Raw genomic sequence first — 15,296 nt, forward strand, 5'->3', positions numbered from 1 at the left:
ATTGTATGACTCTAAATGAATAATATGAAATAATCATTATGAATAACAATGAAAGAAAAAGGATACAAAAGTTCCATTTTTAATGAAATATTTGTCTCATATTTATTCGTATATTTACGTATTCATATTTATACTAAAATAGTTAAACGTATCCAGTCACATTAAGTACCATTATTTGCATTTTGTTTCCCGGAAAGTCAATTATTTCTGAGTATTGAAACGTTATATCTCATCTGCCGCTGGATGTTGGCTGAGAATAGTATTGTGTTCTTAATAATTACAATAATTACTGTTAAAAAATAATTTCTCATTATATCAGTGGACATTCAATTTTTGAATAATTGGAAAAACGTATACCATAATATGTGAGCTTTCAATTTAATTGCGTTTTGTATTTTGATGGTGCATGTGCAACTATATTAAGAAGGTCATATCGAAAACATGAAACTAAGTATTGTCGTTGAAGGAATAATGTAAATGTAGTGACTGAATATTTCTTGGCCTTCAACTGAAAGAGTAATTAAAAGTCTCGCTACTGAAGAAGACCATTGCGACAATTTCCTATGCTATAAAAGCTACCACAAGGGCCAGTGACACAAAATGATATTATCATCCTCCATTTATGCCCGCCCACCTTCAACTATACACAATTAATACTACAAATACTTTATCTAAAGGAACAGATGGGGAAGTGCTAGTTTTACACGCACTACTTTCTACTAGTGGTTTATTTATTGAAGACAAGAGGTATCAATTATTATAATGTCCATTTTAGACAAAATTCCAAGGATTTGAAGTTAATGCTCAAACCTATTACTTAATATGGCTTTCTATGTTTTGAGGTAAATATTTCGATTATGATCTATATCATATTTGCGTAAGATATTCAGTAAAAATTTTTAAATACAGTTAATAAACACTTCATAAATCTTGTAAACATTACGGTAAAATCTGGAAATATTTATTGGTCATCTCCGGAATCCTTTTGTTAACGCCTATTTTGATTCATGTGCAGATACCTCTCAGCTGTAATAATTGTATGGAATGTGCTTCAAAGTTTGTTTTACAGAAGGGTACCATATCCCTTTCCTGGAATTCCATTGAGTTTCATACAGAGAAGCGCGTCCGCAGCCCCCGAGGTGCTCTTTTTACTTGCTTTACGTTATCATGAATCAAATTTCTGTAAAATGGGAAGATATTTTTGTCGAAGTTGCTGCCTTTATTTGATCTCTGGGCTTTGTCCCAGAAGACTTTATGAACTGCTAAAAACGCATTTAAAATGCTTTCAACAAAATAGTTTTTTGGAAACTTTATTTTTTTATTCCAACGTTTCTGGATACTTTAATTTAATTTTTTACGCTGCAGTCAAGGTAGTAGATATATATTATGCCTGGTGGGGATTTTCACGATTTATGATAAATATTAAGCATCGCTTTGGACTTCTAAAACAATTCAAGACACCATCATCTTCTCCTTGTTAGCCAGTATCTCATTTACAGTTTCCAAACCCCTTCATTCTCTCCAAAACAACTGATTTTTTCCTTCATGTTATTCATCAATTCAACATTTTTCCTTCCATTATGGCCATCAACATAGATCTGTCTTCATTCACATTGTTTTGCCTTCTCTAAATTTTTCTCATTGAATGCCTCTCTTTCTCTATCTGATATACAAGTAAGATCTAATATTAAATATATATCTTGGTTTTTGCAATTAAGATGTTTTATATTAATATTATTTAATAATAATATTATTTGCTTAATATTATTTTATACACTCGCGTCTTTTTCATTCTACATTCATCCTCTCCCTTTTATGAGCACGTTCATGAGTCTTGCGTCAGTATTCTGCATGTTATAACCATCACTCACTTCATGTCTCCGTCTAATTCCCTTATTCAGCTTAGGTATTTGAGGCGTTCTGACTGTTCTCAACTTATGCCCAATGAGTTGTAACTTCATATTTCCAATATTTAATTTCTGATGGTATAATAGCCTTTCTTTGATTGAATGATGACTTTCCTTCATCCCATCCATTTCACTTTGCTCCCTCGATTGGATGGCTTAAAAACTCTTACGACCATGTTGTTGTGCTTTTGCTATCCGCGTGCGTTATATCCTCCAGCACCTTGGTAAAACATGAAGGTAAATTATTTACTTTTGGAAATAAGCACAAATTGAATTCATTGCAGCATCAGCTACAAACCTTTTGGGAAACATTCCTCTGTTAGCGCGGACAATACCGAACAATAAACGTGTGTAAGCTGCTCGTTCCATCTAACGTTTAGGGGTTAGGTGGAAGAAGGGACTATCTAGTCTCAATCTCGCCACTATAAAGGCATTTTCTTATTATTATAAGGTCCAGATGAAAACATTCTCATTATCTACCACTCATTTGTTAATTCCCTAAGGATTCTCAATAATCTGCTTTCCTCAAAGCCCAGAGAAATCGTAGAGAAATCATCGTGACAGTCATTCACGCGTGTCGCCATTAACAATCGGATGTACAACTGCCGTAATAGGAATTGCTTATTAAGAAAAAAATAATTTTTTTGGGTGAAATTGTTAAAATCTATAGCATTTTAATTAAATAGACTAAAATCGTACTTGGTTGAGTCATTGGAGGGAAAGGAAAAGATGCTGGGCTCAAATACGTAAAACGGGGAAAGAATGAAAAACCTCTCGGGGAGTAGGACAGAGAAGAACCGGGAGCTGGAGCCAACCAATCTTCGGCTAGCAATAACATTGATGATATTATTTTATCTTCAACTTCGGTCGATTGCATTCAAGGGCGTGGTTGTCTAGTGATTAAAGCGCTGGCCAGCCAACCAGAGACCCGCGTTCGATTCCGGATGACGCCTCTAGATACTGTCGGCTATACGCAAGCTGTATGATTTCTTGGGTAAGATTACGTACCTAATCGTTCTGGGAAGCTACAGGAGGCCTAGAGAACCCCTTCCATGATGTGTGTATTTTTTGCTATCGTAGGAGCTAGGACAAGATGAGTTAACCTAAACAGTCAATCTTATGTTTATACACAACGGTGGTTAGTTTATTTATCGTTCAAGGAAATCACTTCTTGAGATGTTATATAAGTACGCTGACCTAGGATTAGTTGCCAATAGCAGTTTCTTTTCAGTGGTTCTCAGCAAGCACGAGTTATTTAATTCCAATGCATACTTCATCTATGCTGTGTAATTTTTCGGGTACCACTTCTTCCTGAGAAACCGCAGGCGGCGTTAGGCCCCGCTACCCTTTTGAGTGAATTTCACTCGCTGTTTAGCTTATTGCTAGGATGGTTCCACCCTCACCTATTAAACCAACCTTAGAGTTGTATTATACATATGATTGGATGCCTAACCTATCTCCCATCCCTCTTTTCAGAGCCGAGGCGGCCCACCAGAGAGCGCCTCAGCTCCCTGTCCTCCCACGAGGACGAAGGGGACGAGGACGAAGATGACGAGGAGGGCATGGGCTCTGTGTTCGGCGGCGCCGAGGAAGATGAGGATGAGGACGAGGACGACGGGGAGGGAAGGGCGGAGGACGGGGGCGGGGGAAAGGCGGTGGACGCCGAGGACGAGAGGGACGACGAGCCGGAGACGGTGGACGACGGCGATGCCACCAGGATATACAAGAACCCCAGGAATTCGCCGTCCGTCCTCTGCCCGAGGGACGAGACTCAGGCGACTCTAATGGTACATACATGCGGCGACCTGGATATGTTGAACAGTCCAACGCGTGGATAATTGTAGCCAGCAATGATAATTTTTAATATTTAACGTTCATAATTATGCTTAAAATCTTTCACTAAAAGGTAATGCAGTTAAAGTAATAATTACCCGGGTAAATAAAAATTGATACGCATCCTTTGTAAATCTTAAACAACGGGTAAATGATAGCAGAAAGAGATTGTTTAGCACGATAATATCTACAGTAACTGTAGTACGGATTAGATTTTTTAACACTATTTAACCAATTGGCGGGGAGAAGGGCACTAATTTAACAAAATGGCGTAAATTTGCTGTTAAAGAAGGGCATTTCATTAATATCGCCACGTTTTTTAGTAGAAGGATGATAGTACAGTGACACATGCGGTAACACATTAGGGTTACTTCATGATGAGCCGTAGTCATTTCAACTAACACAGCAATTTCCATCGGGAGTTGGTTCACAACTGACCCTTTACAGTTTTAAGATATGAAGTGGAATTCAGTGAAGTTCATTGGTCACACTCAATGGAATCTCTAAAATGCCGAATTTGGTACAAATATCCACACATTCAAGCTGGAAATGAAATTAGAAAACCTAAAACTAATAAATCGGTGGGTTTTCAATGCTATAATTATTTATGTAGTTATTGGAAACGTGTGTTATGCTCGTTCACCGTCTCTTTCGTGTCTTTTTCTTTTATTACTCCATTTTTTTATGCGCATTTAGGTGCATTTGCAGTGAAAACTGATAATGTTAAATTAGTTTAGATTCTGAAAACAATTTTTATTTGGTCTTTGAATTGCGTAATTTCATGATCATACTGGATGGCAATGCCCTCATCTCCTCAATAAGGGTAAAACATTTATTTTCCTTCGAAACATACCTTCTGTAATTTTTACCTTGGAAGAATTTTATGTTATCATTCATCCGTATCAGGGTCTTGGGTGGGAGATAAATATTCTAATTTTTGAAGATACAGAATAGTTTTTTTAATGTTATGTGAATTCTGGTCAATTTAATATTGGAAAACGGAATAAGGAAGGTTAGAAGTCGAGTAAACATATTCAAACTGGAAATGTATTGAGAAAATCTATAATTAAGAAAATGCCTGTTTACACGTATTTATATCCTAATTATTCATCAAAATACGTGCTTGCGAGACATGGCACCCTGTTGGATAGAGAATTTAGCTAATCACTGAAGGCTGAGGATTGATTCGCAGTAACAATCAAAAGCCTCTATTTCACCAAAGCTTAGTGATCTGGCATCAGATCTCCCTGGGTAATAACAGGCGGCACAAGGGAAAGTACTGGCCCAGTGAATTTCTCGTGCGTGAATTGAATTGAGAATTTAGAGTGATAGGTGAACTGATAGGTGTATCTTTTATCGAACTAACCTTGCACTTGCCTAGTCATCGAGGTGGCAAGAAGTAAAATTACTGCTTTTATTGGAATTATGTAAAAAACATAGCTCTGCCCTAGAGACAGAAATATCCGTATTTCATGTCTACTAATGAAAATTTCAAAGTATTCGGAAGCAGTTATGCTTAGCGTAGTCATGTACGGCGCGGAAACATGGGTATTGAAGCAGGATGATATGCATAGATTGGAGGCTTTTGAAATGTGGTTGTGTAGAAGGATGGAGATGATTAATTGGATAAAAATGATATCAAATTTGGAGTTGCTATGTGCGGTAGGAGATCTGAGAGGCTGATAAAATCCTAAGGAGACAGAAAAAATGGATGCAAAGCATATTGATTAGTTCCAAGGAAATGCGGTAGATGCCGCGACAGTGACTTTTACCAGAGTCATCCACTATATGAGCATTAAAATGCAACAATTTCAGAGTGTTAAAATGATTCGCCTTGACCACGATCCCGGTGAGTATAAAGAGGAAAATTGTTACCGCAAGCGTAATGCTCTCTGGCGTTACATAGTGGTTCTCCATTCTGCTGAATGGGGAAATATACAATTTAATTCAAAATATTTATATTCCCCTTCTTTCCAACTATTGAGTTATTGTAAAAGTTAAACGCTGCATTAAAAGCCACCATCCCATTTTATCTCAAATTATATTTTTCAGATCAAGGGTTATTTTTATGTACGTGACTAGTTGAAGACATTTGTATATTTTATGAGAAAATTTACTATTCACTTTATCAATAGCAGTGTTTGCGTAAGGTTTGCTAATTACTCCCTAGTGTGTCGTGGAGAAGCTCCAGGTTTAGATGTTTGCTGCAGCTGAACACTTCGGGGAATATCGGATTTAAACCGTATTGTTGGTTCCGACGGTAACGGAATTATGCTTAATTTTCCCGCCCCTCTTGGGATGGGCGAAACGCTCCCATCGCCCTCAACTCCCTCGGCTCTTGACCCGGCACCTACATCCGCTGACAAATAATCTATTCCCGTTGCCCTTGCACACCTTTTATTATATTTGGGGTAATGCTTTTTTTCTCTTTCCTTAATGTCACTCCCAGGGACAGACGTGCTTACGCAAGTGCTCCTCGGACGAAGACTGCAAGAGCAAACGGAAGAAATGCCTGTGTGACGGAGCCTGCGGCATGTCTTGCATCAAACCAGGTAAGAGGAAATATGGGGAAGGAGATGGGGAGGGTACAAGGGGGATAGGGAGAGGGAGTGGAATGAGGTAGCGGTTGAGAATAATACGGGATGTTGGATCGGAGAGGAAGAGGTGATGAAGGCAGGAGAGAAAGTAGTGAGGGCGCTCAGCGAGACAGCGGAAGTAGTTGGAGTAAATGTATAAGAAAATCTTTTCCATCAATTCCCCCAGAGAAAATATCGTTAGTTTGTAGAGCATTGAAAGGGCGGGCTTTAAACTTTGAACTCGCTAAATGAACAGGTCAAATAGAATGTGGAAGCGTCTTCATAACCTCAACAATAGAAAAATATTATTTAAAATACTTCAAAACATTGTACACTCCTCAAATCTTTTTAAATTGATCTCCAATCATAATATTCGTTTTTTTTACTTGATACAAAAGTGTCTATTGATTTTTAAATGTTCAATTTTATTGACAGTTTAGGTAAGTCTAACAGAAAATATCAGGAAGATCAAGGAGACGTAGAATGAGAGTTTTTAACTTTTTGGTCAATTCTCCGCAGTTTTTTTTCAGATTCTTATAGGCCTTGAAATTCGAGAATCTCTGGTTTACCACGCTAAAGATATCGAAATATCAAACGTTACAGATGCTTTGTAAGTGCCATTTAGAGTTACTGGTCTGAAAGCCGAAACAAGTTACCTGCTAAAATGGCTACCTTTAAATTTGCAAAAGTAAAGCAATTGTGACTATTTAAACACTACTTGTATCTTTCAGCAACTTCATGTCAATCTTACCTGTTTTCTTTCCTTCAAAAATTCACTTTTAACGTTTTGTGATTGCTAAATACACGGAGAGAAGTAAATATTTTAGCGATGAAACTGAAGTTCATTAGCGGAACAACAAGATAGGAAAAAAGAAGAAAATAAAAGAGGAAACTGAACCAAGTTCAGTGAGCTGTTTATTTTGAGAATATCTTACGGAGAAAGCAAGGGAAAACAATTTGGTACACTCCAATTCAGAATGTCATTTCTCGAAAGGAAATGGGTTGAGATTCGCAGCCTTCGTGGCAAGGCCGCCTTGGGTCTGGCGTGAGTGGTTGAGTTGGGGAAGGTGGTGTGGGACAAGGGAACGGCTAATCTTGGATACGACCGTGAGAGGCAAGAGGACGGAGATCAACTCTGCGGCATATGAACAGCCGATTCCCGCCGACAATCTCACTGCGGTGGAAAAAGTAGGGGTGTTGTCGCATAACCTCCCGATCCGAAGCTCGCAACCCAGCCAGCATTATCAAGTCTTTTCCATCTAAACAATTTCACTATTGAACACTTTTGAAAATTAATCAGTAAAAAATTAGAGGCACGAGCATGATTACCCCGTTAAATACATTTATAATTAATAGTATTTCCCGATTTTCCTTCCATTTTTTTGTAGCTTCTTTCTAAAGAGGCGAGTTGACGAGTAAATAAATCAGGTAGACAATGGATTCGTCTCCTCCACGCCTGTTTGGGGCTAAGCATGGATGTGATTTTATCCCGGGTAGTTTAACCTCTGAGAAACTATGAAAAACAAATGTTTTCTGGAAATTCAACATGCCCACCGACCTTGGACTACATATAACATTATTTTATCTTAGTTACACCCATTTACTCTATTTGTCATTTTTTCGTACTTTTAAGATAAATTATTAGTCTCGTCCTATTATTTTAGTATAATTCCTTATCAAATAGTTTAGTAGATCTTTTTCCATTGTTACACGTCTATGAGGAATCAATGCCGGGTGACGTAGGTGCATTTTATAAATATTAAACGATATTAGCTGTAACAGGTTTTATGTCTCTGAGGTTATTATTGAGTGGCCAAATTGTCCTGAATATACTAATCAGATTCATTTTAACACTATTTGTTTCTCCAAAAATATAATTAAACCCTTATTCGCCTAAATATCTACATAAAATGTAATCTGCTATGAAGAATATCCTACAAGGCCAATGCTCTAACTCCACCATAATGAATAGATAGCAATATCCCCGTTTGCTAAATGAACTTGTGGTAGCCAGCAGAGTAAGCTGGACTTTTATGAGCATCTATTTTACTACAGATATGCTGTTACCTGCATGGCAATATTATTGGACTTAAAAAAATGTGCGCATAACTCTTAGTGACCAAGGAGTACAAATGCTTGTAGCAAAGAAGTCCACCTAGGCCCTCCCTGGCCCCATTTTATCTTAAAATCATTCGACTTTGGACTTAAATGAGAAAAATTAACTTTCGTTTTTATTTACATTGGGCCACATTATGTTGGCCCTGCCAACAGGCTTCCAGTCTTTTTATGGAGTGAAGTCCATTTTGGACCTTGCGAGGAGAAGATCGACTTCAGAAAGTGAGAAAGAGGTGGGAATGAAAGGAGAAACTCTGGAAAAAAGTCTTAAGGGTTCCCGGTTCCGAGTTGCTAGTAAAGATAACTAAAATACCGCGCCCTCTCATGCTCGAGCGACCCATTAAAAGAGGCCACGGAAAGGGTTTTTTAATATAAAAAACATTCGCTAGCTCTAAGTGCACCTCCTCTTAAGCGTTGATGTTTACTCTGAAGGGAGCTTTGCTCTCTCTTTCTCAACTTCCTCCTCCCTTCCTCATTTCCTTCTGCTCCATCTCGGCGCCCTTTCTTTTCCCTTCATCCATTGCCCTTCCTTCCAGGCGCCGCCGTCTCGAGAAGCCGGGAAGCGAAGGAGAGACGAAGGGAGAGTGGGAGGGCAAGAGGTGGGCTAATAAGAAAAGACGATTGGGTTGAGAGGGCGGGGTGGGAGCAGAGTCATGCTGCAGATATGAGAACGCTAAGGTTTCTCGGAGATGTGAGCCGGGAAAGAATTCTGAAAGAATGGCTTCGGTGTGTGTTTATTTACCTAGTTCTCCGCACTATCGTTATCGTTCGCGGCTAAGTGATCTTATTCCGCCCGGTGAAACTGCAAAAACCCTTTCTTTTCGGTTCGAAGGTTTCATTTTCAAGATATTCAGAAGATAAAAATGGGCTGAATAACGTCACTGTTGTTTCCCAAAACTCATTTCCTAAACGGGCAGCTTATCTCTCCTTCACCTCGCCATGCCAACGAGCTGTAAAACCTTGCTTTTCGACTATTGAGGGCTCCCTTTCATTTTTGGAGCAATATTTACTCATCCTTTTACGTGAGATGTTAGGTAAACCCGGTGAGGTTGGAGACCCCTTGCAGAATTGCGTGCTAACCATTAAAAGAGCTGGCTTCCCAAGTCATGACCAAGATCTTCTCTCTCAGCCTTTCTATATGGTCCGAAATTTAACAGAGGTACGAACGTTGCTTAAGGATTAGAAAACGCACGGATTCTTCAATCCAAAGATATGATTGTGAATGGTGTAGTAGTATAACGTTTATATTGTGGTTATCAAAGGCCTTTGTCAATGGAGTAATACTTTAAACCTTTGGTCATTTCTTTTGGTTTTAACTCTTTATTATGTTTGTTACTTCGAAAATCATGTGAAATATTTATCTGTCTTTTCCCCTCAACGTGTCACTTCGTTTCTTATCCAACTCATAACGCATGAAGAGGCAATTAGAGACTTCTATCACGCACTAAATTCTAGTAGAATTGAATGTAGTTCACTTTGGAAAAGGGAGAAAGTAAATTATGAAGTTAATAAAATTGATGATAAAACGTTTCGTTGTTCCCTGTAGTAATCTGTATCAATAATTTACAAGATCTGTTATTTAAACCCTGCTTTAATGAAATGCCATGAAAACACGATAAGTTGAAATATCTTTTTTTATAATAGCGGAACTGTATGCCATCATTCGGTTGCTTGTTCAAAGTAGGAAGTACGTCAACGCCAAGTATTGGCAATGTATAACTACGCATTGAAAGGTTCCAAATATTAATATCCCAATTGATTAAGGAACTAAATAAATAGAGCAAAGCAACACTAGTTGGATTTTATTCGGAACTCACATAAGTTTTAATAATGCTATTTGAATATTTGAGGGCGATATTATATTTAATTAGCTTGATTATAAAATTAAAATAATAGAGCCAAAATTATTAAATTTCGACCTATTATGCGAAGAAGTTTAAGGGACCCTCTCTTTTTCAAAATTTATTCCGGGTTTATTTAGGAACCTATGATTATATTTTATTGATTAATTTTCTTTAGCAAAAATGTATTTTTACATCAATATATATATATATAAATACTATTTTTATTTTTCCATTTTTTATGGGTTTCTTCGAAGAATTGATTGGTTGATTGAATCCCCAGTCACAAAGATACTGTCATGGTTAGTTATTAAAAATATTTTATTTCTCTCTCGCTTAGCATAATGCAACGTAGATAGTATCCTTATGCAGTAGGAATGCAATTTTTATGAACCAGTAGTGGAAGATATTCATTCTGTACTTCATACACAATTCCTATTATAAAATGGGACAAAATGGCGTTAACAAATAAACCAAAGGGTGGCAACATTCTTAATTCCAATATTCTAAAAGATTAAGCTGTTGTTAATCATAATGTTCTTGAGAGTAGTCATTTCGTATGACATTAAAATCAATAAAAAAGTCCAATTGATAAAATTACACACTTTGACGGCGAACCGTGCCTTACTCTAGTAGGATACATTGGGAGACAGTACTATCTGGTCTCAAAATTATCTTTGCAAACAAAAGTAATTTTTTTGTTGAAAGCCAACTATAGAAACCGTTTCCAGAGAAACAATGTTTTGATAACTGATTGACACATATGATGAAAGGCAATGTACATTTTAATTTGAAAATTTCGTAAAAATAAATGCACCAGATTAGTTTATGCGTCTTTAAAATAGTTATGTTAGTATACCCTAATACGTAGGTATAACGTCTCTGATAAAGTTTTTTTGGGACCCTTTTCTTATACTCTGAGCATTTCCAATTGACCTTTATATTCCTATTACAATCTGAAATCCCTAAAAGAGCTATCATTGGAATGTAAATAAATATTTTCCGGCATGATTAACTTGTTTTTAGGATCAGGAGACCATCTTCCGACCTAAAAGTTGGAAAAGAAATACATTGGCTGGATTCCAGATTTTGTAATGGTTTCTGTAGACCCTTGCGGTTTGGCTCCACAGAAACCAGATGATCAGCCAACATCGGATTATTACATCGGCATCCTCGGAGCATAAATTCCTTGCGTTATTCAACCTCATATGACCTTTAGCCTTACTGACCCTGACTATTTGTTTTCAAATATTAACTCAGAAAAATTCCGCAAAATAGGTACTATGGAAACATTATTCTCCCCTTCCATGGAAAAATTATTCTCTTCAACAAGAAGACAAGCTTTACGCGGAGCCTTCAAATTTGAGAGAAACAATATCGGACAGAGGAATTTCCTCCCACTCCCCCAACCCGTACCATCCAAAATAAAAATATGAAGGTGCTGATACGTGGTCCACTCAGCGGGCCTTCAAAGACGCAGATTCCTTCGCGTTTGGGGAGAGAGGGGGCGTTTGGGGAGAGAGGGGGCGTTTGGGGAGAGAGGGGATTGGAGGAAAAATGGAAAACTAAATAAAGCATATAAGTATTGGGAGGGAGGGGAGCATAGGCATGAACTCTTCTTCTATGGAGTAGCGCCTTGATGAAATAGATACACACGGGGAAAAGTAACAAAGAGCGGGAACGTCGGCGTCTCCTCTCAAAGGAGAGAGGAAGGAAAAAAGGGAGAGTAGGGAGGGGGAATATTATTTTGCAGAGTGGGAAGAGCTTATCTACGGCGAGCCTTTCGGTTGAGGCGAGCGGGAATGTAATATCGGTAGAAAATTGCGGTGGCTCGTTTTACCTGTGTATGCGTATATGCATTTATGTACGTATTTGTGTGTATATATAGGTGAATATATATATATATATATATATATATATATATATATATATATACACACACACACACATAAATGCGTACATATGCATCTGCAAATAAATCGTATATAGTCGACCTAGGCGAGCCACCGAAATGTGGGAATAATTGTGACTCTTTTTATTCTGTCTATTCTTAAATGTTTTCTTTTCCATGTACCATGTTGCTACTCGATGATTTATGTATATATATATATATATATATACTATATATATATATATATATATATATATATATATATATATATATATATATATATATATATATACTATATATATATATATATATATATATATATACTATATATATATACACACACACACACACACACCATACATGCATATTTTTTATAAATTCCATTCGAGGCGGTCGGTGGCATGGGATACCGTGGACGTGCCGCCGCCTCTGTGGGGCGAAGGGTCCCCTTACTGACGACGTAATCCCTTTGCCATGTCGGAGTGGCCAGGGAGGAATTCCTGCCAAGGGCGGGAGGAGGGAGCGCGAAGCCCGTTACCGAAGGGACGCGTATCCGGTGGGAGGGTGATGGGAGACTAGTGGGGAGAGATTTTTTTTCCCGAACCTGGACGAGCCACATTTCCTTTGACTCGACCCTTGCCAACATCAGCCAGCCCTCTTCAGGCGCCTTGCTCGAAGCAGGCGTTAATTTTTCACGCCCCCTTCCTCCCGTTCTTAGCCGTTCTGCATGTCTTGCTTACGCAACAACCCCTAGTCCCTTCTTGCTACGCACGTCGACTCATTTTATTTTATTTTTAGCTCCTTTCCTCAACAAGATAACGTCGTGTTTTCCGTTATCAAAGTCCCCACTCGCTCCGGGCTAACGGTTAAGGAATGGAGATTACTCTGTCTTCAAGAGGATGATGCTGTTTTCCTTGTACCTCCGCCACTGTGTCGGAGGTTATGCGTTGCCAAGATCTATTTTCTCCCTTTCTTTTCCTAAAGCTTGGCGATCAATTCTGATCATTTTACAACTGGTACTCGTCGCTAAATGGAGTTACATTTGTTTTGACGCCGATTTTTTTCGTCTAAGTTGGGAAGAACCTGCTTTAACGCCAAACGGAAGCTTTCAAAACTTCCATTTTGCCGTCCAGGAAATGATATAAGGTTCAAGAGATCTCATGTTTTATTTAAATACCAATCCGTTCCCTATTACTCTCGAAGGTGACACATTTTGAGTCGAGGACTTATGAATCTAAAGATTCTTCTTATTCGAAATCCTTTACTCTTACCTGAAGGTGAAGTAATCGTCTGTACGCTCGACTTTGATTTTTGTTCAGTGAGTAAACTATCCCGAAAATTCACTGCTTGCAAATGGCCTAATATACCGAGGAACTCCTGAGCCCCAATTTGAATTATATACAGCGCAAATTAGGACCTTCAAGACGCCAAGAAATAAATAACGCAATATAGCCATTAGTTTTCTTTGGTTAATGGAAACTTATTAGGTGCTATGAAAGATTACGGGTTGTCTAACATTTTAACACCATCGCTGTCGTATTTTCTGTTGGTGCATTTACACCCCTTGCATAGTGACGGAGATTTTGGATGCATTTCCACCCTCATTGCACTGGTTCACCGTTTCCCTGTTCTTGTCCTAACCCCTAGCGAACATTCAGAGTGACCCATCCGTTGGCCCCACCTAAAATCCATCACCCCAAAGGTCACCTCTCCTCCGGGTCCGCCACTATCCATGTTTCCACTTGAGTGCATCCTGTCTCCCCACCCTCTCTCATCGGTCCAGGGTTCTTTCCCTTCACGGGGTATTCCCTCCTCCTCCCTACACATTCCATTCGGTACTCCACTCACCTACTTCTTCTCTCCTCTGGATTCCATTTCCTGCTTGCCCCCACTCGGCGCGCACCCCCTTCACGAGGGTTTTAGCCCGTCTGTCGGTCCCATTCGCCCCCTGAGTGACCCGAAACCTCTAAATCTCCTGCGTTCTTGCGTCCTTCATCGTACCGACCGCCACCTTCCCGAAGGGTTCCCGCAAGCACGGCGAGGTTTCCGTGCTAGCCGCACCCATTCTCGGTAGTAATTGGAATTGAAAATAATTGAAGTCTAACTATTCATTTCATTAAATTCGAGTAGCAACTTACGTCTTTGTCAAGTTTTTTGTGAACTTGCGGAGTTGTCCAAAGGAATATACAGGTCTATGGTATGTAAGTATGTATGATAACTTTGTACCTGAAAAAATTTGAAAATGAAAGGGAGTAGATGGGTTCTAGTAGTAGAAATATAGTGCCTTTCACTAACTTACTTTTTCCAAGCTGGAAATGAACTTCCCAAAAGTACTCAGTAGTTTAAATCAGAGAGGTGTTTTCGCTTGATATTATTTATCAGCGCGAGCATCGCCCAGTTTTTTCCCTTTTTTCAATGAACATAAAGTGAGTTGGTAAAGAATATGTAGTTAGATAATGTAGTAGATATAATTAATCTATGCATGAAAAAACCATTGTAATTTATATTAATTTGCTCTCCCTTTTTCCCATTACTATGAGATGATATTATTGTAATTTTATCGCGTAATTTTCCCATTTCTAAACATGAGGATAGAGGGAAGCCAGACGACGAAAACCACAAGTGTGTTTCTGAGGCGACTACTATTGACAGGTAACTTTTATTTGCCATGACTTCACGCACTATGTACATAATGTTGGCATGCATATTTGTAGAAAGTTGGATTTCATTTGTTAACATCACACTGATTTTAGAAGCAAGAAGACCCGAACGCCGAATTAACGCAGTCAACCCGTAGGAAAGCAATTGTGAATAAATCAATTGGCTTTATTTTATATGTAAGTCTTCAAACTTCAATGCGCGGTGCGAATGAGGCATTAAGGCTAATACAAAATATCATACATTTAAGATTCGCGTCTAAATAATTACTTTGAAAACGAACGGGCTTCTTTATATTCATTAATGGTACTCTTGGATAGATTGCTGAGGTGTTCAGTAACTACATACATAAAGTAACTACGAGTAAGCTCTGTAACTACTGACCAATGCAGCGAGTGATGAAGTAGTTTTGCAACCGTCTGATTAGTAGGCAATTCTTAATTGTTTTTCTTGGTTTCTTGTAAATGATATGTTA

At 38.4% G+C, this 15,296-nt stretch overlaps 1 protein-coding gene across 1 annotated transcript in view; it reads left to right on the forward strand.

Moving 5' to 3' along the window:
• Window positions 1–3,535: 3,535 nt before the first annotated feature.
• Window positions 3,536–15,296, forward strand: part of Hasp (Hig-anchoring scaffold protein) — a gene marked incomplete at its 5' end in the record, with an annotated part of 432,721 nt that continues 420,960 nt past the window's right edge. The window contains 2 exons of the mRNA XM_071586781.1: window positions 3,536–3,694; window positions 6,190–6,292. Of these exons, the coding sequence (XP_071442882.1) occupies window positions 3,536–3,694; window positions 6,190–6,292 (262 nt within the window). The remainder of the gene's footprint in view (window positions 3,695–6,189; window positions 6,293–15,296) is intronic.

This window comes from Hetaerina americana, unplaced genomic scaffold (assembly GCF_022747635.1).
Source record: "Hetaerina americana unplaced genomic scaffold, ioHetAmer1.1.p SCAF_26, whole genome shotgun sequence".
In the NCBI taxonomy this organism is placed as follows: Eukaryota; Metazoa; Arthropoda; class Insecta; order Odonata; family Calopterygidae; genus Hetaerina; species Hetaerina americana.